General features: G+C 34.3%; 4 protein-coding genes across 5 annotated transcripts in view; 2 read left to right on the top strand and 2 right to left on the bottom strand.

Annotated features, from left to right (window-relative positions):
• The first annotated feature begins 62 nt into the window (after positions 1-62).
• Positions 63-3863, top strand: LOC134266796 (large ribosomal subunit protein bL27m-like). Its single transcript, XM_062749022.1, has 3 exons — positions 63-166; positions 2246-2430; positions 3568-3863. Exons 1-3 carry the CDS (start codon positions 100-102, stop codon positions 3760-3762), a joined length of 447 nt encoding a protein of 148 aa, XP_062605006.1. The 5' UTR covers positions 63-99; the 3' UTR covers positions 3763-3863.
• Positions 3864-5092: 1229 nt separating this feature from the next.
• On the bottom strand, positions 5093-9550 carry LOC134266794 (small ribosomal subunit protein uS7m-like). Its single transcript, XM_062749021.1, has 6 exons — positions 9435-9550; positions 9084-9257; positions 6831-6894; positions 6009-6179; positions 5327-5464; positions 5093-5206 (listed from the first exon to the last, which is right to left on the bottom strand). The coding sequence occupies exons 1-6, from the start codon at positions 9503-9505 to the stop codon at positions 5126-5128; spliced, it is 699 nt and encodes a 232-aa protein (XP_062605005.1). The 5' UTR covers positions 9506-9550; the 3' UTR covers positions 5093-5125.
• Positions 9551-9745: 195 nt separating this feature from the next.
• LOC134266803 (uncharacterized) lies at positions 9746-13228 on the top strand. The gene is made up of 5 exons (XM_062749030.1): positions 9746-10028; positions 10744-10987; positions 11246-11401; positions 11947-12122; positions 12320-13228. Exons 1-5 carry the CDS (start codon positions 9813-9815, stop codon positions 13106-13108), a joined length of 1581 nt encoding a protein of 526 aa, XP_062605014.1. The 5' UTR covers positions 9746-9812; the 3' UTR covers positions 13109-13228.
• A 1443-nt stretch (positions 13229-14671) lies between these two features.
• Positions 14672-25513, bottom strand: part of LOC134266802 (transmembrane protein 94-like) — a 32000-nt gene continuing 21158 nt past the window's right edge. For both annotated transcript variants that reach the window (XM_062749028.1, XM_062749029.1), the window contains exons 13-29: positions 23550-23671; positions 23369-23462; positions 22679-22787; positions 22127-22229; positions 21863-22024; positions 21419-21599; positions 21167-21250; positions 20546-21082; positions 20328-20427; positions 19889-19997; positions 19443-19617; positions 18507-18752; positions 18034-18179; positions 17739-17833; positions 16167-16260; positions 15674-15841; positions 14672-15159 (exon numbers count right to left, since the gene is read on the bottom strand). In XM_062749028.1, coding sequence (XP_062605012.1) covers positions 15087-15159; positions 15674-15841; positions 16167-16260; positions 17739-17833; positions 18034-18179; positions 18507-18752; positions 19443-19617; positions 19889-19997; positions 20328-20427; positions 20546-21082; positions 21167-21250; positions 21419-21599; positions 21863-22024; positions 22127-22229; positions 22679-22787; positions 23369-23462; positions 23550-23671 — 2598 coding nt within the window. In that variant the 3' untranslated portion in view covers positions 14672-15086. The remainder of the gene's footprint in view (positions 15160-15673; positions 15842-16166; positions 16261-17738; positions 17834-18033; positions 18180-18506; positions 18753-19442; positions 19618-19888; positions 19998-20327; positions 20428-20545; positions 21083-21166; positions 21251-21418; positions 21600-21862; positions 22025-22126; positions 22230-22678; positions 22788-23368; positions 23463-23549; positions 23672-25513) is intronic.

Raw genomic sequence — 25513 nt, 5'->3', positions numbered from 1 at the left:
TCTATGATCAAATTTGAAGAATAAAGTTTTTTAAATTGAGAACTTGCTAATTTATAAACACACAAAAGAAAAAATTCTACATTTACCCTTACCCTAAAAATGGCAGCCTCCTTGGTGAGGCAAGTGTCTCTAGAATCAAATCGATTTCTCTTCTCGTCTTCGTTAGGTAAATATACAGAACTCTTCTTCGTTTGGTTTATATGTACAGATAATGTTTTAGCCTTAAAAATAACTTAACTGTTTTGATTAATGTCATCATATATTGATTAATTCGAATTGTCTCTGCTAACACCTTCAAATAATGTCAAGCTTCATCAGTCGTTTTAAAGTTGAGAGGCGCAATGATGAGCTGTCAACTTTTCAAAAGAGAATAGGTTTCAGTTTGGAGTTTACTTTGAAGTCATTAACACTCCCCTTCTCGTGTTTTGGGAAATTGCCTTGGGCTAGTAGAAAGTAGAATGATTGCTACAGTACAGTTCAGTGCAAACACTGAAACAGTGAATTTATGAACACAATGAATATTTTATTTGGACGACTAACAAATCAAATTCTTGACCAATTTTTTTTTTTGTTCTAACAAGCACTTATAACACAAAATTATGGATAAAGCAAATTCAAATGACCATCTCTTACTAAGTCTTAGAAGTTAAAAATATATACAAGTTAAAAATATATACATTTTTAGTAACAACTTTTTAAGATCACAAAGTTTAATTTGGGAAAAGAAAATTATTTTTCATAAGTATTTTTAAATAGAATTAATCTAATTAAACCCCATAGCTCTTCAAGAATTTTAAAAGCCTTGAATACTTCCTTGAATATATTAAACACCCAATTTTATGTTAACGCCCCTAAAATCTACCTGATTCAAGATCAATAATTTACCGCCTGTCAATCATAAAAAAAACAATAGCTTCTGATTTGATTGACAGGTCAGCTACCTGTGCTTCTTGGTAATCTGAGTTTGGGTGTTTTGAAAACAATTACCTGGTCACACGTCAAACTCTTTCATGTACCCGCATAGTATACACGCGGGTTAGAAAACTCCAATGTGTTTGAATTTTATTTCAAAACATAATTGAAAGTAGATTATTAAAACATTGACGTTATTAAATATTTCTTTTCTATTTTCACTGCTGTTTGTTACTTGTAAGTGTTAAATCGTCCACGTTATCCGCGTCCACAAAAACCGGCTCTTTTTGCCGTAATTGGAAGTCCGACGATTTTTGAATTATTTTTAAAGAAATGAGATATAAGAAAAATATTCAGCACTAATAAACGGCATAGCATAGGCTTTAAAAGATGTTTTATTTTGTACTATGGCAACAATCCGCACGATGTTGTACAGAAATTGATGTCAGAATTAATGCTCGAATTTCCTCTAGCGTCTGTATATATACGTAATGAAAATGTGAAAATAATTAATAGAGATCGATTCTGAAAAGAAATCTTTCTAACAATAAAATTTTGTTAACACACGAAGAATCAAAAATATGGAATATTTTGGCCAGGGGAAAAAAACATTCCGATCGCGGTAAATGCATGTTCACATGCACGATGGATAGGTGGATTTTTTTTATTTCAATATTCAGACTTTTTTAATCAAGTGATTTCTTTTATTGAAGATTAAAAAAGATATATATGTAGGTTTTACCAGGGACCTATATACTTAGTATATAGGTCCCTGGTTTTACTCGTGATTTTTTTTTCTTTTATGTAAGGAAAACATTTTCTAAAACGATATACATGTATCTTATTATTTTTTTCCCTTCAAAACATTACCATGATTACTATGAATGCGTTAATACAAATAAATTTCATATTAATATAATTATTTTAAGTAGTTTCACTCAAAACACGTAATGATGACCCTGATTACCAAACACAGACTTCCTGTGTAATGCTACGTATACACAGATTTTTGACATCTTGGGTATTGGGGGTCTCAAGGTAAATAACACCACTAGTAGTTCGACCACTCCCCCTCCTCAGGTAACCGTACGGTAAAAAAATTGGGTCTTTAAGCAGTCATACAAAAAGGGAAGATTGTGCATTGTGATTTTGCCATATTTTAATGAATTTGTCATAAAGATTTTCTTAAATATATATTTCACAGACCAGATTTGCCTAAACACATCAGCAAACAACATACCAGTTTTGGGTCAAGAGTAGATGCACAATTTAATTTCTGACGTAATCAATAAGTTATTTTATTTTATTTATTTATTTATTTTTTTGTATATAGGATTGCCAGCAGTGACATCAGTAAGACACAAATCCAAAAAGAAAGGAGGAAAGTCGAAAAACCTTGGAGGCAAAAGGGCCACAGTTGGAAAATCTTACGGCATAAAAAGAAATGATGGCAATTTTGTTCACAAGGGAGAAATATTAGTCAATCAGTGTGGGCTGAGATTCTATCCAGGAGAAAATGTAAGTTTTACTTGAAAATCATAAATGTGTCAATAAAATACTTTTTCCAGATCAGTTTTGTGTGAAAGAATATGCTATATCATATGAAAAATGTGTTTCAAACTTTCAATACCTTTTCTATGAAAAAAATTAATATAAATATCCAAAAATTCATTATATCTACGGTAAAATGATTAAATAATAAGGGATTGGGACTACTAAATTACTTCAAGTTATGCATGGTGTTTGGAATAAGAGTGTTCAAGATTAGGAAGTTCAAGTGTATTTCACATTTGATTGGGGAGGGGAGGACACCAGTATAACAATTTTGATGCTGTCAAGGAAAGGATTTTTGAGATATGAAGAGACAATATCTTGCTATGTCCACATATATTATTGAATTTTAGGCCAAGTCAAACCTATCAGGACATCTGCCACAACCTAGGTACCCTTTGATCAATGGAAATCAAATCATGGTTCACTCAATTTTAAGTCATAGGGACACAGGTTGAGGGTACATGTATTACTACAATGCACACAGGAAGATATTGTCCCTTTGCTTGAGAGACATCAATGATATTTAATAAGGAGTAGATGACGCGAGTAATATTGCTCAAATATTCTTAATCTAAAATTAAATATTGCCATGGGGAGTGGGTTAAAAGGACAATTATAAAAATATCAAATACATGTGCATGTGTGGGGAGCAGGGTGTGAGAAAAATGGTAAATTTCTGACATGAAAATATTTTTCGAAAAATTTTCCTTGAGATATTTAGTGTAAATTCAGATCTTCTCTGGTCATGTTACTTGTTTTTAGCTATAGATTGCAAGGTCATATTACTCATATTGGAGTAGATTCCTTTTAGAACAGCCCTTGACTTCATTATGGAGTTTTCTTATTCTTTTATCAAAACTCAGAAGGAGCAGTTGGAATATTGAAAATGAGCAATGTAGCCTCAATACTTTGGAGTCATATGCCCTTAGTAACAATTAGTTTATAATTTTTTTTTCAGTTTGTCTTCATGTATAGATAGTGATGAAAAAATAACAATAAAAAAGGCAAATATTCAAATTTTTGCTTGTACATAATTTTGTTTCTTGTTGTATGAATACAAGGTTTGAGAAGATTAATTAAATTTATGACTCTCTTTTGTAGGTGGACACAGACAGGACAAATCGTCTGATTGCTCTGACCGACGGTACAGTGGTTGTGTCGTGTGAGAAACTCTATCCCTACCCAAACAGCCCCCTCTATAGACCAGTACAGGATGGACTTGAAATTTACAAAAAATTCTTTCATGTTATCCCAATACCTCTAAAAGCTAAATTTAAACTTGTATCAGAGACATAACCATTGCATTAAATACTGTTAGATTTATTGTATAAGTATAAAATGTTATACAGTGTATTAGAAAATACTGTTTTTATAAATAAAGTAATTTTTTTTAAAAATATACATTAAAAATCTTGTTTATTTTCTGGAAAGCATAAATATGTAAAATTATCATTATTGCTGAAGAGTATAAATATGATGCAAATAGAATAAACATAGCAATGTGAACATGAAGAATCAGTGTATTTTTTTTTGTTTTTAGAAAACCTGCGATACATTTCTGTGCAACATTTAATTTGTATTAGGTTTTTAGATCAGTGATCCAGAAAAACATGGTTATATCCAATTAAGTTGCAAAGAAGGACAATTTTACTTCAATATATTATACATTAATTTGTTATATCCTTTACATTCACAATACGGCTTTACTTAGAGCCCACAAGAATAAAAATCACTTCACTGTAAGCACCATTTCATTATTAGAGTGTTTGCTATAAGCATGTTTTACTGTATGTGTAGAAGCTGCAATATGCATTGTCCCTGACATATCATGTCTGACATTCTTACCCCAATTTATTGTTGCTCTCTTGATCTAATAATATACATGTACCATATTAAACCCTTTCTTTCAATCCGACATGTCTTTTTAAAAAATAATTTTTGTAAAGTTTAGATGAATAGCTCATATATTCTTTGTGTACTTTTTATCAGCAAAGTTATTGCCCTTATATTTTAATTATTCACCAGTGTCTAACCTTTTTTTTCATGGGCATGTATATGAATTGAAATGAAATGTGTTTTAAAATTGTTCTGTTGGTGATATAAAAATTTAGTTTTTTGCCTACATTAATCTACTTTCTCTACCTTTATTGCCCTCATATTTTTGAAGGTCTTGCTTCAGACCTTTTTTGTTGTGCAAGTAGTTTTAGATACCATGCTAAGTTTACAAATAGCTCTATAAAGTGACTTGCAGCTTTATGAGTGAGCTTAAAATCTGGTTCATTGGTATCATAGTAGATTAATATATTTATATTTGTTCTCTGTTGTAAAGTTATTATGCATCCAGTGCTTCATCAATTGTGCTTTCCCAGACTTCTAGCCTTGAGTGACCTTAGAATTTGATTTTGAGTCCCTACTTTATCTTCATGCATATAGATGGTGAGCTTAAGTTTAACTTTAGTTTCAGCATTGTTGATGCACACATTTTTATCTGTCTTGACCCATATTAATAGAATATCTGGTTTTGTATATTTGCTGTGTGTGCATGTTTCATTGGCCAAGTACATGTATCTGTATTTCTGCAGTTCAATACTATTAGATAGCTATTACAAGACACAAGAAAAAAGAATCAAAATATATATCAATCATTTATTCAAATCATTCACTTCCACCTATAATGGGCAAACGCTCTTTGAGCCTCACATTCTTTATGAAGCTGTTGCTTCTTTGCTACAGCATTGCCCTGAAAAATGAGAGCGAGAAAAAAAAATCAAATTTATTAAACTGAATAAGCAGCTGTTTTGAGATTCCATTTTGTCAATATGGATATTGTACTGGTATTTGACAATTTATAGATACTGACCTCATTATTGTAAGCTTGTAAAATCTCAGCAGCAAGCAGGACTTGGATAGGAACTCTTCTTCGTTTTGTTCGACAAGAATCGATAATGAAGTTGATCCCAAGTCGAAGTTTTCTCCTGTCATGACAGTACACTGGAATCTATGAGTTGAAAAAAGATGTCAAATGATGTAGAAGATATATTATGAAAAAATTCTGGTAAATGAATGAAATACCTGTCTAAGACAATCCAATGATCCATATTGTGGCAACAGAGAGGGAAATCCAATAACCCATATGTTTTTTAATGAATAGGGAAACCAATGTATGACAACTCAATGAATCATATTGTGCTAAATGAGTGAGATACCAAACTTTGACAAGCCAATGACCCATACCATGGTAAATGAGTGAGATACCAAACTTTGACAACCCAATGACCCATACCATGGTAAATGAGTGAGATACCAGTCTATGACAACCCAATGGCTTATTTGTGATAAATGAGTGAGATATACTAGTATATCTTTGACAACCAAATGACCAAGATTGTGGTAAATATTGCAAAACTAGGCTATGAAGACCAAAGGAATCATATTCTTGTAAATGAGTAAGATACCAGCTTATGACACCCAATAATCTGTATTGTGCTAGCTAAATGAGAGAGATAACCCATATTGTGGTAACTCAATGACCCTTTTCTTACTCTGTAAGAAGTTCCTCCCTTTGTGACAGACTTCTGAACCACTAATGGTTTGCAGTTTTCCACAGCACCATGAATAATCTTTATAGGATCAGTGACAACCATGGCCTTTTCTGCCTCTGTTTTTGCTTTGTGATAAGTTTCTATTTGTTTCATCTTGATGTGCTCCAAAGCCTTGAAATATACAGAGAAAATGAAAGTTTCTGCATACAATTATTTTGTTAAGTGACACTGTCATTTAAGCATTGAATTCATATTTTGGGATGTCTTCGGTCCTTTAACACACCTGGCCCTGCCGACAAATTGAATACCGCGCGTTAGCGCGGTATGATAATTTGTCGGCACGGCCAGGTGTGTTATAGGACCGAAGACATCCCTAAAATATGAATTCAATACTTATATTTACATTCTCTAATTTTTCCTCCTCATAATTGTTTATTTCGGTCATCTTTGATGTGAATTTAGCGCGCTTCAAAACTGGTGTGCTTTATAGACGTAAGAGCCGTTTGTGACGTCGTAAAGTTAAATAACGCAAACGAACATTGCGAGGAGAAAAAGTGACAAATTGATTTTAAAGCACATTTGTTGTATTTTTACATTAATTCAATGGAGTTAATTTTTTAAAATTAAATTGTGTCAAACAATGTACATTTTGGTGTTCATAAAGTATTAAAAATGTATATAGTTCCTACTGTGTATTCTAACGCGCGGTGACAAGGTTTCGCGTGTTATAGAAATTTGAACGTCATGGATTTCTAATGGACTTCATAAAGAAAATTACACTGAATGTAAATATTAAGTTTTAAGTTGCTTTGGAAAACTTACCCCTTCTGTTATTTCTCTTGCTTTTTCTTTGCCACCATTTTTCAATAGTAAGTTTATGAATTTTCTATAAAAGAAGAATGAAATACTGGTAAAACAAAATGTAAGCATAGCTGTAAAATGTCAACTTTGAAAGACTCTTTATACAAATAAACTTCTAATAAGTACAATCTCTACCAAAGACTTATATACATGTATGTACATGTAAATTTCAAAGTACAGATGTACTGATATGATTGTCCGACTTCAAACTATTTGCATAAGCATTTATTTAGTATCATTTGTAGTCTCAAATTCTTACTTCCAGTGACTCTTTTTTTAGAGTTTATCTCTAGAGATTTATTACAGACAGGACACACATCAAATGATAGCGTTTCTTTTTGTTAACTACTATACCCAAGTGCAGTGATGGAGGAAACGGAGAAAACAGTAAACACTATGATAAAATAATCCGCTAATTATTGATGCCCGCAATTATAATAAATATATACAACAATAATGGAGCTGACAAAGACACTCTGCAGTAGGGAATGGGAAAAGAGACAAACTGCAGGTATACACAGGGCTTTCAAAAAGATTTGAACAAGGTGGTACTTTATCAAAAATAGGAGGTACCACATGGCGAACGCCGAAGGCGTGAGCCTGCTAGGGGGGTCCGGGGGCATTAATCTCATCGAGATGGGTAGAGACTGAAAATTTTGACTGACGTACGTCAGTCCAAATTTTCAGTCTCTACCCATCTTGCTGAGATTACGGGGGCATGCCCCCCGGAAAATTTTTGAAATTTAGAAGCCACCAGACCGCATTTCCTGGTTTCTAGACACATAGAAGTATGCTGCTATCAGTGTTATTTTTATGCCATGTTTCAAAGTTTATTTTTGGTCAATACACATTTTATGTGACGTTTAGCACTGGATGGGTGGAATTACATAGAAAAATTAGTTATTTGAGCAGAGTAACAATAAGATTTAGGTAAAACTTCTAAGGTCTATGCTATATTTGTTTATATAAATTTGTTCAACAAAATTTTGCAAGGTTTGAGTTGTAAGTGTTATGTTTTAAATATAAAAAAAATTATTGAGTAAGGAAATGGAAATTCAAAATTTAAATTTAATAAAAGAGAAATGAAATTGTATTTGCATTGAATTAAATTCATTTCTGTTCTACAATAAAGTGCAGATTTTAAAAAGAATTAGAAGAAGCACTACATGATGCATAGCATGTACCAATAAATTCAGCATATTTTTCATGCACTGGTACATGTACATATAAAATAATATACATGTGTAAATTAGACAAAGATGACAGCAAGACTGGAGACAAACAAAATTTTAGATATGACTCCCTCACTTTACTGGATATGGTTACAATATATTGGGAAGAAAGTAAACGTCCGCAAGGTAATTTTCTTGACCACTAGAAAACTGCTGAATCAAAGGATTAAATGTGTGGCAAAAGAAATAGTTTGTTTTATGTCCTTTTGCTTCATCATAAAGTTGCAGATATTTAAAACTGTAAGTAATTTATATCGTCAGCTGCGGATTTTGACACTTAAATTTGAAGAGTTGAGGCTATTAAAATGTACAGAGGTGGTCAAAGAACTATCTACTGTTCATGTCGGTCTCTCTATCGGTCAATTGTGTTGAAGACTTTCCGCGGTCTAGTTCCTTGTATCTTAAAATCTTTTGTGAAACTCATCACCATAGCTTTAAATTGACACTTTCATTTCCGACACCTGGATTCCTATTTTTTATTTTTTTGGCCGTATTTATTTAAAATATATTCATAGTCATTAGCTTTTGTCAAAATCAGTGACGATGGAATTTGATATCGAAATCTACTTTCGTTTTCGAAAAGATCTATAAGACGCATTACGCAATCTCTTTTGTTTCATTTATTCAAATGCTTTAATGATCTTCTTGACTAACCAATCAAAAACGTTATTAGATACCATTACGGACTAAGAATAATACAAAGCTACGTAACCACAACTTTTGTAAAACATGGTAGGGCCTATCGCATTTTCACGCGATTTTTCTTTTCTCCACTGAATATTTTGGCCGGTACCATGAATGAATCCAACTGGGTAAAAGTACCGGGTACCGGCAGATTTTGAAAGGCCTGATACATCACAACAGGTGCGCTTTATACCTCGTGACTGGAGGTGGCATGACACTGACAGTCCATGCCAAGTACCTCTGGAACACTACAAGACTATATACTCCTGCAAATCAAATTTTGTAGTTTCACACTTACTGAACTATGGGATCATATGTAAAACTTGTTGACACCTCAGATCTTGCTGGAATCATCGGTTTTTTCTCAAGTGGTCTGTCATCACTGCAAAGTGCATCTAATTCGCTCTTTTCTTGAGTAGAGGATAGTCTGTTTCTGTAAATACTTGAAAGGACTTGATTTGTGCTGAAATAACTGTAAATCAAGAGAGATGAGTAAATTGCGAGCCTTTTGTTTAGTATATTTAGTTATAAGATTTACTCATTCCGCATTTCCTCTGTCTTCAAAATCATATATCTTAAAATTCGTCACATTACATGCCATGTAATGAAACAACTCAAAAAATAAAATATATTGGGGATAAAATACAACCTTAATTGTATATTTTCCTTATATATCCCGAGCAACGTTTGAAATATCCACTTTCCTTTGCACAATGCCATGTTGCTGTCAAAACAATTTTCATTAATTCAATCTGAAGAACTTCGTATTTTATCATTTCTCCTCTTGTATCAGAGTAATTTCATTTTTTGAGATAGCATGAAGATTAAAGTGTATCAAGTTAAAATTTCAAATAGGTGTTATATCTAAAATAACATTAGATTTATAAGAAAAAAATGTCTTTATTCTTAAAAACATCGAAGATTAAGAACGCGACCTAATGAATTCCTGTTGCTCCAAAAGGGAGCTTAGCCTAAGATATGATATTTTGAAGGAGTTCATGCTTTTAGGGCCGTTTTACATCCAATTATGCAGACAACACTCTGGTATGATAATTACCAAGGTGCTGTGTATCCTCTGGATCTACATGCCGCCCCGGCAATCGGTCGTTTTAACAGGAAACCAACGCCTTCTCTGCTTGAAATATGCTCCAAGTTTATTGTTAGAGACTCAAATTTGACTTTGTACACAGTTCATTGTGTTCCCAAAGACCTGCGTGTGTGTTTAATGAAAGAGGCATTGAAGGTATTAAACAATGATTAAGTGGAATTTTCAAGTATATATCATATAATCATATATTTTATTTCATACATTTCGCTGTAGTCTAGTATTTAGGCAGAAAGAAAATCAAAGGTGGTTGCGCATTTGTACTTTATTCTTCCTCATGAATTATAAGGTGGTAAAGAAGCAGCATTTCCAATTGAACACCTTAACACAAGCGAGCTGTATATTGCTCTAGGATCGATGAGCCCGGCCAAAATCAAACAATGTACTATATAGTTACCATGGTTACAGTGTCTTGCATCTATCAATAGTATTCTATATTTTATCAGATCCCTTCTTTTAAGAATCGTTACAGTATTAAGTCTTAATATTCCTCCATCAGATATTAGTATCTAATGTTCTTTGTATAGAATCACTATTTTTTTCGGGCACTCATCTTATACATTTCAAACACCCAGTAACTGTGATTATTTCAAGAACTTTATATTTGGGTAATTTTTTACTTTATCTGAAGCTGAAAATAAAAGTCATGAATTAATTTCACAAGTTTTTGTCAAGATATAATAGCTTCCCCATACCTACAACAGTGAGCAGATTGGTTTTTCGTTATAATGATGCAGTTGTCTCAGGAAAAATTGAGTTATGCCAAAAACAAGTGAATCACAAGACTAAAATTGAAACTATATCTTTTAGCTTCTTTTCAGAGATATTTCTGCAGGTTTTTCTTTCAATTTAGGAGAACAGAGATAGATCCATAGAGGTGTTGATATCCAGCTGGCACATGGAATCTTTGGTACTAAGGGACCTAACTCCAAATATTTTTACTTCGCTTCAACCTCTACATGACACTTACTACCTGTCAGATATTGTAAGACAAGGACTACGATATACAACATGCCTGGCTCACACATTTCTGGAATGTGTCAAAAAGAAAATGCCCACAGAGTTACGTTTTCTTGACATGTCTGGATATCCTACTGGTAAATTATACTGCATAAATAAGCACAGTCAAAGTGTAGCACACTTTTCCTTATCAACCAATCAGCTTTTTAAAAAGTAAGGTCATTTCAGCAAAGCAAAGGTCATTTGAATCTTGCAAACACTTTACAGGCAGTCTTGTGTAATGATGCCTAAATAAAGTTCTCACGAATAAAAAGAGATATTTTGCCATCTAGACTTTCATTTATCTCTGTAGACTTCTTTTTGACATTTTACTTAATTCAAGGATTTTGATTTAGCTGAAGTCATTCTATACTACCTGGCCACACACTGCATGCTGGCACACAATGAGGCTCGTCAGACAGCAATGGTGAATATGTACAACACAGCCATCAAGTACCTCCCAACTAACAGGACCTCCATGCATGCAGATAATTCTCTTCCAGAGTCTGTTTGTAAGTTTAATTTAAAATTTTTGTCTCAAGTTCATCGTAGTGGATGGGAGGTGAGGGCTACAATGGGGATTAAAGCTGAACATGGGAATATATGGGTAATTTCTCCAAAATTTTTATCAAGTCCAGTAGACCAATGATCATTGTTTTAAAATATGCAGACATTCTCAGGTAAATTATATACAGATTCAATTTATTTCAAATCATGGCCCTTAGGATGGACCAATGTTATTGAGAATAGCAGGGCCAAAGAAATTGGCAGATAAGGGGACTCATGGGCCTCTTCTTTAAATTGCTATCAGAAAATAAAAATTGGATTATTTTCAATGGACTGAGGTGCACATACAAATTTTAGAAATTATGTATTACAATCATAGTTGTATTATGATGAAATAATTTGAATTTTTTTTTATTACTTCATGTACTTGTGAACAACAATATTACTTTTGTTATTTTCGTCTCATTTCACCTTTGAATGCAAGAAAAGAGCAACTTTTGTTTTCTTTGAATTTAAATTTGGATGATGCATTTACCCTATTTCTTTTCAGTGGTGATCAAACTTGATGCCTTTGTTACCTCTGATCAGACCCATGCTGAATTATGTAAAGCTCTAAAAGTGTCTGGCTTTCCAGAAAGTAAACTGAGATTATGTATCGAGAAATTAGATGCTACTTGTCTCGGAGAACCAAAAATTACAATACTGCTGAAACAAATAGATAAAAGGGTTTGTATAGAGTTAAATTAAATAGAACAGGCTTAAAAGATAGGCGAAATGAATATCTTTTTGCTATAAGCATCAATTCATAATAAATGAGTTTTACTGTCTACATTTTGATATATTCAGAATTTTTTTTAAATGAAGCTATGGATTTAGCAACACTTTTATTTTCCTTCTCATTTGTAAACTTTAATCTTTTTCAGGCTTTGAAAGGTATCAGACTCAAGTACAACTCACTGACTTGTGATGAATTTGTGAAAATGGAACCAGAATTAAGAACTTTTCAAAATCTTACAGCATTGGACCTCTCATGTAACACAATCCACCTTTATCAAAATGACACAGTATGTGAAAGAATGTCGGAAACCTTGGCATCACTTCCACAGCTGACTAGAATAGATCTAAGTAATAACCGAATCAAGAACAGACTTCGACATATACTTCAAAATATGAACCAATCACTAAGGTACTTAAGGTTAAGTGGGTGTGGCTTAACAAATTTAGACTTGACCTATTTGGCCCATTCCCATCATGCCTCAGGACTTCAGGAACTGGATATCAGCGAGAACACGTTATCAGCCTGTGCCCGGAGTTTAGGACAACTTTTTTCTTCTGCCGGTTCTAATCTGTGTGTATTTGAAGCAGAGGACACAAAACTTAATGATGAAATTTGGGTGACACTTGCACATCATTTATTGAATCTGAAGAAATTGTTGTACATGAATATTGCTGAAAATAATTTCGGTGCTATGACTTTGAAAAATTTCATTCATGTGTTTGCTTCTCTGCCAGAAGTGACAACTGTGCGTATCCCGTACTGTAGAGAGTGTTATCATTTGGATGAAGCGACCACAGATGACCAAATCAGCATGAGAAAAATGCAGTTTATTGTTGACCTTCATGGTGCAGCTGACCAGGTCAGAGGTCAACAGAAGGACAGATTAAAAATAGTTGCAAATGACCTTTCAAGAATCGATATGGAACATATATGAAAATGATTCCCATCATGCTCATTGAAAGACGTTGTGATTTGAATTAAATTATTTATTCAATGTGAAGCCTGAAGGTACAAAGATTCTCATTATGGTTTATATGTTTAATATGTATAGATACATATCCAAGTTTATAAGTTAAAAGAATAAACTTGACTGTCTTAATGTCAAAAGATGTGACAGTATTGGTTAATATTTTGAATACTGTATTAGATAGCTGGTTGCATAGTGCATACATTTCTCATACTATTGATGAAAAGAAAATGAAAATTTAGCATTGCACTTTCTCTGCCAGTGAAATTGAAATTGCCTCAGGTCAAAGGTATGATGCATCCCATCTCATGAGTAATCTTTGCTTAAAGTAGAGCTTTTCTGACCCAAATTTGTCTTGTCCTTGTTGTCGTAAACTTTCACATTTTCATCTTCTTCTTAAGAACCAATGGGCCAATTTCAACCAAACTTAGCACAGAGTATTCTTGGGTAAAGTGGATTCAAATTTGATCAAATGAAGGGCCAAGCCAAGGGGAGACAAGAGGCCAATGGTCCACATTGCTCACCTGAGCACATGGGCTAGTTTAAAAAAAAACACAATTCAGCTCAGTATTGAAAAGTTTGCTTGTTGGGGAAGAAGGAATTTGAATTTTTTATTACATGAGAATGTCAATGTATCTATAAAACATAAATGCATAATTTTGCAGTACTTGAGAGGAAGAGTTTTAAAGATTTTTTCTATATATTCTATATAAAAATTTGATTGCCCATTATGACCCCACCTTACTCCCAGGGGTCATGATTTGAACAAACTTGAATCTACACTACCTGAGGATGCTTCCACATGAGTTTCAGCTTTCCTGGCCCAGTGGTTCTTTAGAAGACAGTTTTTAAAGATTTTTCCTATGTATTCCTATGTTAAACTTTGATACCCCATTGTGGCCCCATCCTATCCCCAGGTCATTCCTTGAACAAACTTGAATCTAGACTACATGAGGATGCTTCCACATGAGTTTCAGCTTTCCTGGCCCAGTGGTTCTTGAGCTGGGTTCTTGAGCAGAAAAGTTTTTAAAGATTTTTCCTATGTATTCCTATGTTAAACTTTGATACCTCATTGTGGCCCCATCCTACCCCTAGGGGTCATGCCTTGTGCAAACTTGAATCTACACTACATGAGGATGCTTCCACATGATTTTCATCTTTCCTGGTCCAGTGGGAAGAAGGGCGAGGTGAATATTGTACTTCGAAGATGGCTAAATTATTGTACTGACCGAAAAAGGGAGATTTTCAAAAGATGCCATTAATTTTTCACTAATTCACAGTTATCTACCCTTGGCTCAGGAAGGTGTGGCTCTTCATTTGAATAAACTTGAATCCCCTTTACCCAAGGATACTTTGTGCCAAGTTTGGTTGAAATTGGCTCAGTGGTTCTTGAAAAGATGAAAATGTGAAAAGTTTACAATGACCACAACCACAGACAATGGACAAATTTTGATCAGAAAAGCTCATTTGAGCCTTCCACTCAGGTGAGCTAAAAACAGTTGATTGTAAGAAAGAAGAAAAACCAACAAAAACAGTTTTATTTGTTTTAATTTAAAAGATTGATCAACAGACTATTCTGATATTTCTGATTGTTCAGATTTCTGTAAATTGTCAAGCAAGCTTTGAGTACATTCACATGGACAAGTTTCTAGATTCAAGCTCCTTATAAGTCCTCCACATGAAAATATATAGAGCCAACAAGGTTATATCTTTAGAATAAGTTTTATAAAAAGCTCAAGTTTTTTGCTTAAACAAATTAATCTGGCATTTGAAAACATAAAAAAATATATTTGTGAGTGTTTATACAAATCTTTGGTTTGTGTCAGTCTTTATAATAAAATCTGTAAGCACTTTTACAACATTCACACACTGAACCATTAATTCACATCACATTACAAAGCAAACATTGCTCCAAAACAGTTCACAATATCAAATAAAAATCTCATTAAAAAGGAGAGTTCATTCCTAATTTTGTTCCAAAACTCAGTCTTCTTCTCTTCTGGTATCTCGAATATAACCTACAATTGAACAAACGAGTACAATATAAATTGGATGAAATGTAAGTAATCTGCAATTGAATGGGCTTTTACAAATATGTTCATTCAAGCTTAAGAGATTATTGAAGTCATCAACTCGAAAAGCAAAATATAAGTAAAATGCACATAAATGTTTTTAAAATTTTTTAAATGTACACAAAGTACAGTAAATCTCTGTACAAACAATTTTTGAGGTTGAATGGTAAAACAGTGCATGTCATCATGTCAACTTTAAAAGTCTTTAGTAAAACAAGATTTAAAATTACTGGATAAGTACTTTTTTCCGGGTGGTATTATTTTATGCTATGTACACGGTTACAAACTTTCCGCGGAAATTTGTTCAGTTGTACTTAATATAAATGTAAGGCAAATAGTGACAGTCTTAGAAATCCGCGTAATTTTCTACCTGCGCATTAAACAGAAATTGAGATTCCGCAAAATTATGATCTCGTGGAAAAAAGTACGTCTACAGTAGTTTTAGACAAGACAAACTTACTTGACTTCCCTCCTCTTTACTAGTTCATTAATCACAATAATAACGAGGGGGAAGGGGAGACCTGTTCCATACACCGCTGGATGGACATCTCCCAGGGACAGAGTGAAGGGGACACCACTGCTCCTGATTACAATATCACAGGCAAAAAACACACACTGAAGCAACAACCTAAAAACAAAAACATAATGACAAATCTTATGAACAGACATAGAATTTACAAGCAGATAATAGCAATTTCATAATTTTTAAATTTACAATATTTTATTATGTATAAACATAACAGGATTGGACAACAGGCACTACCTATATAAGTCCTCTCCATAATAGCGATTTCATTGCATTTATTGCTAAATTATACTAAATTTCTGTTCATGGTGTTAGTTTAAACTTGTCTAAACTCAGCTTTGAATTTAATTGGTTTATTCAAGTGATTTAACTTCTTGTTTCATTTTGTTTTGTTTTTTTAAATTCTCGGACATTTTTTCAAACATACACAGTAATGACGGCTACACTCCACACTTTATTACTTGTAGGACACTGCTGCCAAAGCTGGTCAGACCAATGGACAAAGCTCACTGATATTGTAGCTGTAATAATCAGAATATTTAACTTAGCTCTGTAATACTGTCCATAGCTTTAACAATCTCAAAATTTAAGTTTTAAATACATTAAAACTTGTCTTATAATATAGACAATACTGGTTCCATTGAATTTGGTGCAATTTGACAACTTCTGAATTTAGACAACATTGTATACAATTGAATTTACTAAATGTTGAACAAGGATTCGGCTACATTATGCAATCCATAACACATGTATTAGACAAGTATAACTGCATTCCATGTACATCTCATTGCTGATTTTTTAAACTCTGTTAATGAGTTGCCCAGCTTAACTGGTTGAAAAATTGCAGGACTTTAGTACAAAACATAAATAAACATAGGTAATCAGAGATTACAGAGCTCACCTCAACGAATGTTGTCTTTAAGTAAGGCAAAGTCACACAATTACCCAACAAAAAGTGTACATCCCAAAATGCAAAATTTATGCAATTTTGATCTGATACTTTGGAATAGACTTATATAATAACTCCAAACTAGTTCTTCATCATGAAAATGTGATTAAAATCCATCATCTGAAGAAAGTTTGAGAGTTTTCATCCCTTGATGCATCATTTGGGCAAGTTTGGTTTATATAAGCCTTATAGTGTCTTGGTAACAGACCTGCACCAATAACTTTTACCTGGTCCATTATCTGGAAAATGTCTGTCGAATTCAGCATCCGGAGCAAGACCATAGTTACTTGGAAATGAAACCTGCATAAAAAGCTTTAACCTGTTCACTCATCCAGAAAATTTAGGTCAGATTCAGCATCCGAAGCAAGTCTGGTAGTATGCATACTAAGATGTATCATCCATGCAATTTTAGTCATTATAGGGCTCATTGTAACTTGGAAATGAAACCTGCACCAAAAACTTTAACCTGTTCACTCATCCGGAAAATGTAGGTCAAATTCAGCATCCGAAGCAAGTCTAGTAGATGTATCATCCATGCAAGTTTGGTCAACATAGGGCTTAAGTTACTTGGAAATGAGACCTTCACCAAAAACTTTAACCTGTTCACTCAACCGGAAAATGTAGGTCAAATTCAGCATCTGAAGCAAGCCTGGTAGTGTGCATCCTTAGATGTATCATCCATGCAAGTTTGGTCAACATAGGGCTTATAGTTTCTTGGAAATGAGACCTACACCAAAAACTGCAACAAAAATGTTAACCTGCTCCAAAAACATTAACATGGTCATTCCTTTGTTGAAATGAAATTGCAGCATCTGAAACTTTGACTGGTACAATGAAACACACTAGAAGCATCTTCCATGCATGTCTAATAAATATAGAACATAGAAGTACTTAAAAAGAAAACTGCTCCAAAAACCTTAACCTTAACCTGGGACGCCGACGCCGACACCGACACTGACACGGCGAGGGTATTACTTAAGCTCCCCTTCGTTGAGGTGAGCTAAAAATTGAAATTTAACACACTGAGTGCCAAGTATGTCAAGTACTTACCAAAGAATAAAACCAATAAGAAGAGTAGGATATTTTGAGCCACTATAAGACCTCCTGAGTACTTCTCATACCAAGTAACAGTACTATTCTGAGGGCTGAAAACAAAACCAAATCACTCAAATAAAACTGAATAAATAAAAAATTATATCAAATTAAATCTTATTTAAATTTCAAATACACAGCACATTAATAAACAGGGAAGATAAAATATTACAGTGTATTTTCTTTACAAGAGTTATTCCCCTTAAAATGCTACCAAATACAAAATTTCTGAGGAGAAGAATTTTTTACTCACCCAAAACTAAATATTGCACAGGAATGTGGAAAGTTTGGGGGAACATTCTCACAAAATGAATGGAGGGTAAATGTGTAGCAGAATAAACACACAATAATGGCCGGTAGGAATCTCAAACAGTAATAACAGAGGAACTGGAGTATCATCTGGAATAGGAACGAAAAGTAGTGCTTAGCATATTTACAGCATTTGCACAAATAATATTACTTTAAACAGTTTACAGCATAATTACTGCTGAATATTATCATTGATTGTAAGGAACAAATGCCTTGTGTATTTCCTGGGATACCATTATCTCACTTATTTTTCTTTTGTAAACATACTGATTCATTGAATATACCTCTAAATGAATAACCTATAAAATTACTTTCCTTTGAACAGCTAAAATTTTGCTTGACCATGTACATTAAAAAATGGAACCTTCAAAAAATAAACCTTGGAGGTATAACTTAGCATATAAAGATAAAAAATACCTCTTTAGTTATAGTCTTTGGATACTTGACAGTGGCATTGTTCATAATTCTGAAATCCACTGCATTCCCCATCATACTGAGACTAAGGAGGGGGATGATAAAAATGAGCAGCCACAGCAGGTGCTGGGGGGCAAGAACAGGGGGCAGGAGGAGGAGGGAGGCCAACACCTGTATCAGGGTCACGGACAGGTGGTAACACAACATCAGGTAAAAGGTGTTCTTCAGTGACAAAAGAAACGTCCGAGCCTGAAAATAAAAATCTCTCAACATGGTGAAGTGTTATGAAGTGCTTTGTAAGGATCATTTGCAGTTTATTCAACATTTTCATTGAGTTTTTTCTAAGTTAAAAATATTAATCTTTCACTTGAATTTTGAAAATTTAAGAATTTTTTTTTGTTCTTTTACATTTTTAGTTTCTCAATGAACATAAAATTGCAAGTGTTTTACCTTGTTTTACCTCTCTCAGGGAACTGTAAATTTTCACCCTTTTTCCTAACCAACAAGTAGGTGAATTTAAAACGGTGTATTTTAGAAAACAGCATTGTCAATGGAACAAAAATTTGTCTGTGCGATTTTAAAATGGAACAAGTTTACATGTATGAAAGGGTAAAAACACAACTGGGCAAAAATAATCCTGTATACAATAAGTGTTCAGAAGGAACAAGAGGCCCATGGGCTACAACACTCACCTGAGCACTGTGGCTAGGAAAAAAGCAGACATCAGTCGACTAAATTTTAAATTCATAAGTTGTCCCAACCTACCCTTAAAGGAGAGGGGTCTATGTTTTGAACAAACTTTAATACTTGAATTAACACTTAGTATTAAAGAATGTTTGCACATTTCTTTGACTAACTGCAATAAATTTCAATCAGAAAAAGTTACTTGAGCCTTTGGCTCAGACGAGCTAAAACCACAAAGAGAAATATATTTCCTACCTCTGTAATGAGCTGGATAACTCCAACATTGTCTCTGAACTTATAAACCAGGGGGCAAGGAAGGCTGATGAGGTCGGCGGCTATAGCCATGGGGGTGAGGGAGTTATCCCCACTCTGGTTCATCAGGGAGGCATTCTTAGCACACACCACTGGGTACAAGGGCTCGACTGCCAAACTGGACAAAGTAAATATATTGAAAATTAAATAAATTTTAATAAATATTGTCAAGCAAATTTTGAAACCCTACATATTTGGTTAAAACACACAGAGAATAAAATGCTGTTAATCTCATGGATTTTTCTGAAAGTTGTTTTACAGCAGTTTGACAAAATGCATTGTTATTCATTTGGAAGAGTTTATTTCTTCTGCTTGACTCTTTTCATAAATTAGTAATTACTCTTCCAAATGCATGTGAAGTCATTTTAAGTTGCACCAACAATACCTACCTACAGTCTCCTTGTAGAAAGAGGTCGACATTTTCTATGTTGAGATTACTTCCTGTGCATATCACAACCTCTCCATGTTCCTGCATGATCTCCATCATCTCACGTGTGGCTGAAAGATTAATGGTACAGTACAGCCAAGTTATAGTGAATCTTAATATAGTGAATTCCTTTTCATAATGAAGTCAAATTTTCACAACATAGTGCAATGAAATACATGTATTAACTAAGTAAAATGAAGCAATGTAGACACCCTTATTTTATATGTACATAAACATATTATGGTACAGATTTCAAAACTCAGATATTTTTTCATAATGGAAAACATTTCCTTTTCATAAAAAAATACTGAACATTTGCAACAAAAAATGAAGCATTCTCGATGAGATTTCTAACAAAGAGGCACAGTTGGAATATGATTTACAATGTTGCAGTTACTTACTCTCAGGTGTACAGTCTGTAAAGAGATTCACTAACAGAGGTACATTGTCCACACTCTCCAAGTGTGGTCTTATATTCTCTATTCCTTTGGGCAGTCTAGCCTACAACAGGATAAAATCATGAAAAAAATCTTTTGGTTTTTTTCATTACACAAAATTACCTAATAGCATTGGTATTTGTAAATCCATGAGTCAGAAAACTGCTATTAAAAATATTTACCCTATTGTCTAGTGCACCAGTCAAGCTATCCTCAGTCAGATAACTAGAGGCATTCCTACTCCCACTCCCCATGTTATCTGATGTCTGATTGGTCCACTCATAAGACTTTAAAATAATCTCTTCTCCTTCTCTTTCATAGTTCAATGGAGTGGTTTCACTTTCGAAAATCTCCGGACTTCCCTGATTCTGACTGTCTGTCGGAATCATAGGTTCACACTGATGTTCACTTAGAAACCGCTGTCGGGGCTTGCTGGTGCCATTATCAGACATCTGAAATCGGACTTGCGAGGAGTCTAAATTGACGATACTAGGTGCACTGTAGCTTCTAGATCTGATGGATTCCTGCGACTGGAAAAGTCTGGCGCAGGCGTTGGTTTCTTTAGCAGCTGTGTCAGAAGAGTGGCGACTAGAGTACCGATTGCTTAGCTCGACCTGCGAGACTGAAGCACTGGTAGGGGCCGTCCCCATACCCAAATCTGACCGCAGGGAAATGTGGCAGTTCCAGCCTGCCTCCAATCCCATCTTCTCTGAAAATACCTGGAAAAAAATTTAAAAATCATTTGAAAAACTTGTTAAATAAGGATAAATACCTTATTTAAAAGGGAGTTAACTCTTACTTACTCTGCTTCTGACTTCATTTTCTTGGGAAAAATGCACAAATCTTATGCAGGCAATTTCTAATTTGTCGATGAGCTGAACAAAATCCTGCAAAAGGGATTAAAATAAAGTAACAAAGACTGATGCACTTAGAATTTCTCAGGTGAAATATTTTGTGTCAAAGTAATTTCAATACACAAGAAGCAGAACCTGACGCTAAAAAAATGCAATTTCAAAATTGTGATTTGTGCTCCATTTATTAATTATACTACCTACCTGCCTAGCCTGGTATTGCATTGTGACCATCCCAATAAACACTTGATTACTCTGGGCCTGACAGCAGCCAATGGTGTCTTCCACTGAGGAGGTACTGGTGTTGTCAAACAGCGAGTCCATACTGAAGGCCCGAGAATCCTTCCATAACTGGGTGTCAAACTGCATGTCAGCATCTGAGCTCCTGTAAAGCCAAACATTGTAAGCATATTAGCCTGGTAAAAAAAATTTAAGTGATTTTCTTTCCAAACCTAAAATCTTAAAACCATGGAATTTTTAAACTGTTATAAACTGCACTTCTTTCAACCCTAAGCATTTATTTAATGAAAAGTTAGTCTTTTTCATTAAAAAGAAAATCACAGATTCATTTTAATTTTATTATGAGATATGACAAAGTTGACTTCTTCATAGAAACATAAGCTGATCAAAGTCAAAGAGAAGCTTTACACTGAGACAGAAGTCCGTTCAATCATGCTGGACCAATACTGAGGTAGCTGTATGAAGTTCTCACAGAGTTGTGGTGAAATATACTGGGTCAAAGGTCGATAACTAAAGGCTGTGCAATAGGCAGCCATGCTGGATCTGTGATAGAAATCCAACATCTTTTTCCTGTAAAATAATGTGTTGTAAGTTACAACTTCCTGAGGCAATACACATTTTTTTTTGTTTCTTCAGTAAATCAACATGCATCATGTAGATTTCTGGATCTACCTGTCATTTTCAGTGAGGGGACAGACATCTTCTCCATTCCAGTAGTCACTACAGCAGTCCATTAGGATGTCCCCGGTTCCCTGGGAGAAAATCTGACTGGATCCTGTAAAAAATGTGGATAAATTTCAAAATACTGCTCTAAGAAAATCTTCTTTTAAAAAATTCTGATTATCTTTTAGTATAACTATGACATGTCAATTTCTTCAATGATATAATGAAGAAAGGAACCTAGAATGTAAGTGCTTTTGGAACAATCAAACATGAAGGCCCTGTAAAGTTAACAGAATAGATTTCCTTTTACAATAGAATGAGGTGTCTATAATTCAGTAAAAATTTGTCTAATTCAAAAACCAAAATTGACTGGATTAGACAACATTCCACATTAGCCAAACTATAAATTACTAGTATCTGAAAGGGACTAAAATTTCCATTTTAGTTTCATATTAGCAAGAATTTGAAATACATGTAAACAACATCCATTTAAGACAAGTTTTACTGTAATTTGAAACATTTCAAAACTGGTCCATGTTAAACAATTACTGTATGCCTTACCCGACATCTTTTCCTTCATCACCACAGAGAACATGTTTGGCATAGGAATCTGATGATGTACAAAGGACTTGGCTCGGTGCACTTTAGCTTTGGCCGATTCCTCTGATGACTGCAAAATACATGTACCAGTATTTATAATTATCTTAGTGAACATTAACTAGAGATTAAGACAATTGTCATTCTTCAACAATTACAATGCTTGAAATGTGAAAGATTATTTACAATAATTATCAAAGTCTACCTTTTTAGTGTAAGTAGAAATACAAAAATACACAAAAATCCCATAAGACAAGAAATAATTTTTCTTCCAGAGACAAGTGCATTCATCTAGACAGTTGAATCACTTTTACCAAGAGGTGCATTATCAAGTTTATTTTCATTCTGGTTTTGGAAAATAAGTCTAAACTTTCAGAAGATGACTTATGATAAGGCAAAGGATAATAACACAAACTATACCCCGGGGAATAGCTTTGCTATGCGTGAACTATAAAAGATAGTTATTTTGCCTTCTGAACTTTATATAGGAAACAAATTATAACAGAAGTATAATAAATTTGACTAGACCCCCTTCCTTAGGTGACATCAAAAATGAGTTACTACCCGATCACATCCCCATCCTCATAGATTCATATTATGCTTTTTCATTGCTGAAAGTACCAGACCTGTTAACATGAATGAAAATGTCCTTACCACCTGCCTATAAAGGCCAAGAATCCTATCCAGTAGAAATCCATCCAATGCTTTCTCAGTGAATCCAATTTGTCTGGCTAACTCACACAGGCATCTACAAATGGCAAAGAAATAAATAAATATTCAACAAAAAAATAATCATTTTTTATAATTGCTGTCTTATTCATACATTAAATCTTACCTTCTATTAACCACAGCCACTGTGTCCTCATTGGCCAGTGCCTCTGATGCCACATGGTCAGTAAATTTAGTGTACCAATCCATGGTCTTCTCATTGCAGGTGTTGGCCAAAATATTCAGGCCCTGAAAAAAATACAGCTTAACATTTAGCTGTGCTAAGGTGAATAGATCATTTCTTGACTATATATCTACGCTATTTGATAATACGATTTTTTTTTGTCCTTCTTTGAAACAAGAGACTCATGGGACAAATTGCTCACCTGAGTCAATAAAACCTTGCCATTTTTCATCAGCAGAATTTTCCCCCTTATATATTCCTATGTAAAAATTTATCCTTTGTTGTAGCCCCATCCATTCTCCAAGTGTCATGATCTGAACAGACTAGAATCTAAATGATTTGAGGGTCCTTTAATAATCATTAAAGAGTATATTAAGTCTTCTCTGCCAGGTATGTAAGACCTAAGATTCCTCGAGGTAGCAGATGGAAATTGGGTACCTGTCTTGGAGGAAACTAGGCCCCTAAATGCACGGTATGCATGGCCCAATGGCGTTTGGATATGCCCTGATACCTGCAAACCTAGTTCCCAGCTATGGGTTAAATAGTTCCACTGCCTTGTGGACGGCTTGGGAAAGTCAAAGGCTATGGAAGAAAATCCAGACAGAAAATCTAAGAAAACCTGGAGAGAATGGCTTCATGAGCTGTGGCAGGCAACCATTCTAGAGGAAGGCAACCTCGATTACAAATCCCTGGTCCACCAAGTTGAAGGTTGAGCAATGGGGTAATCTCCCCTTCTCGTGAAAACTGCATGATTACAGATACGAGGACTAGGAGTATTTCATCCTTCCTCGAGGCATCAGAATACCAGCAGCAATCTGCGCATATGAATGCAACCAGCGAAAGCCAACAGGAAGCTGGTCGCATGAAGAGTATACTGAGCACGAGAACCAAACTGAAGATCAGCTTCTGGAATGTCCGTACCATGTACGAGGCAGGAAAGCAGGCTCAAGTAGTCAGAGAGATGAAGAGGAAAGGCCGACCAAAAACAACGTGGAGGCGAACTGTAGAGAAAGAGCTAAAAGATATAAATCTTACCTGGGGAGAGGCAGAGAAGATAGCTAAGAACAGAGAGGAATGGAAATCCCTAGTCCTTGCCCTATGTGCCTCCGGGTGCAACAAGGAATAGGTAGGTAGGTAGGTAATAATCATATTACATGTACTAATACATGTACTATTTTGCTGTTCTTGAACTTTAATCCCCTCCATCCAAGGGTGCTTGTGGCAAGTTTGATTAAAATTGGCCCATGGATTCTTGAGAAGTAGAGAATGTGAAAAGTTTACAGACAGACAGACAGATGGATGCTAGACAAAATGTGATCAGAACTTGAGCTTTCTCGGCTCAAGTTAGCTAATAAAGGCAAATTGGTTTGCAGCTTTCAGTCAATAGACCAAGTGTTGTCCAATCAATATCTTGAGAATCCTTTGATTGACAGGCACACTAGTACCCCCTAAGGAAAAGATGACCCCTATTGATATTAAGGTCACAATGGTTGAAGGTCAAATAACTCTACATAGGAGATATCTCATGAACCCTTTTCTTGACAAACGTTAAATTTAGTACTCTAGTACCAACCAACACCCTTCCCTTAAAAATTAATTTTATGATCACAGTGTCAAAGGTCAAGATAAAAACTATGGACATAGGAAGGTGATGCCAATTGTTCTTGAAACTCTTTCATAATGCCTGAAAGAGATCAACTCAGTATTGCATTTGCCTCAGACTTTAAGAACTATCTTCATGATAATTATAGACATTTTAAATATTTTCACACTGAATGGGTGGGGTATTTCTATTTACATGTATTAACATTACATGTACTTTTCAAAACTAGCTCATATTACCCGGTATTATATATAATAGCCATTATATAATATATGATTCTATATTTGAAGTCATTTTGTGTGAA

Source organism: Saccostrea cucullata, unplaced genomic scaffold (assembly GCF_032062105.1).
Source record: "Saccostrea cucullata isolate Sc308-1 unplaced genomic scaffold, CSIRO_AGI_Scuc_v1 ctg327, whole genome shotgun sequence".
Lineage (NCBI taxonomy): Eukaryota > Metazoa > Mollusca > Bivalvia > Ostreida > Ostreidae > Saccostrea > Saccostrea cuccullata.
The sequence above is the reverse complement of the archived record's forward strand: the minus strand, read 5'-3'. Positions and strand labels throughout refer to the sequence as shown.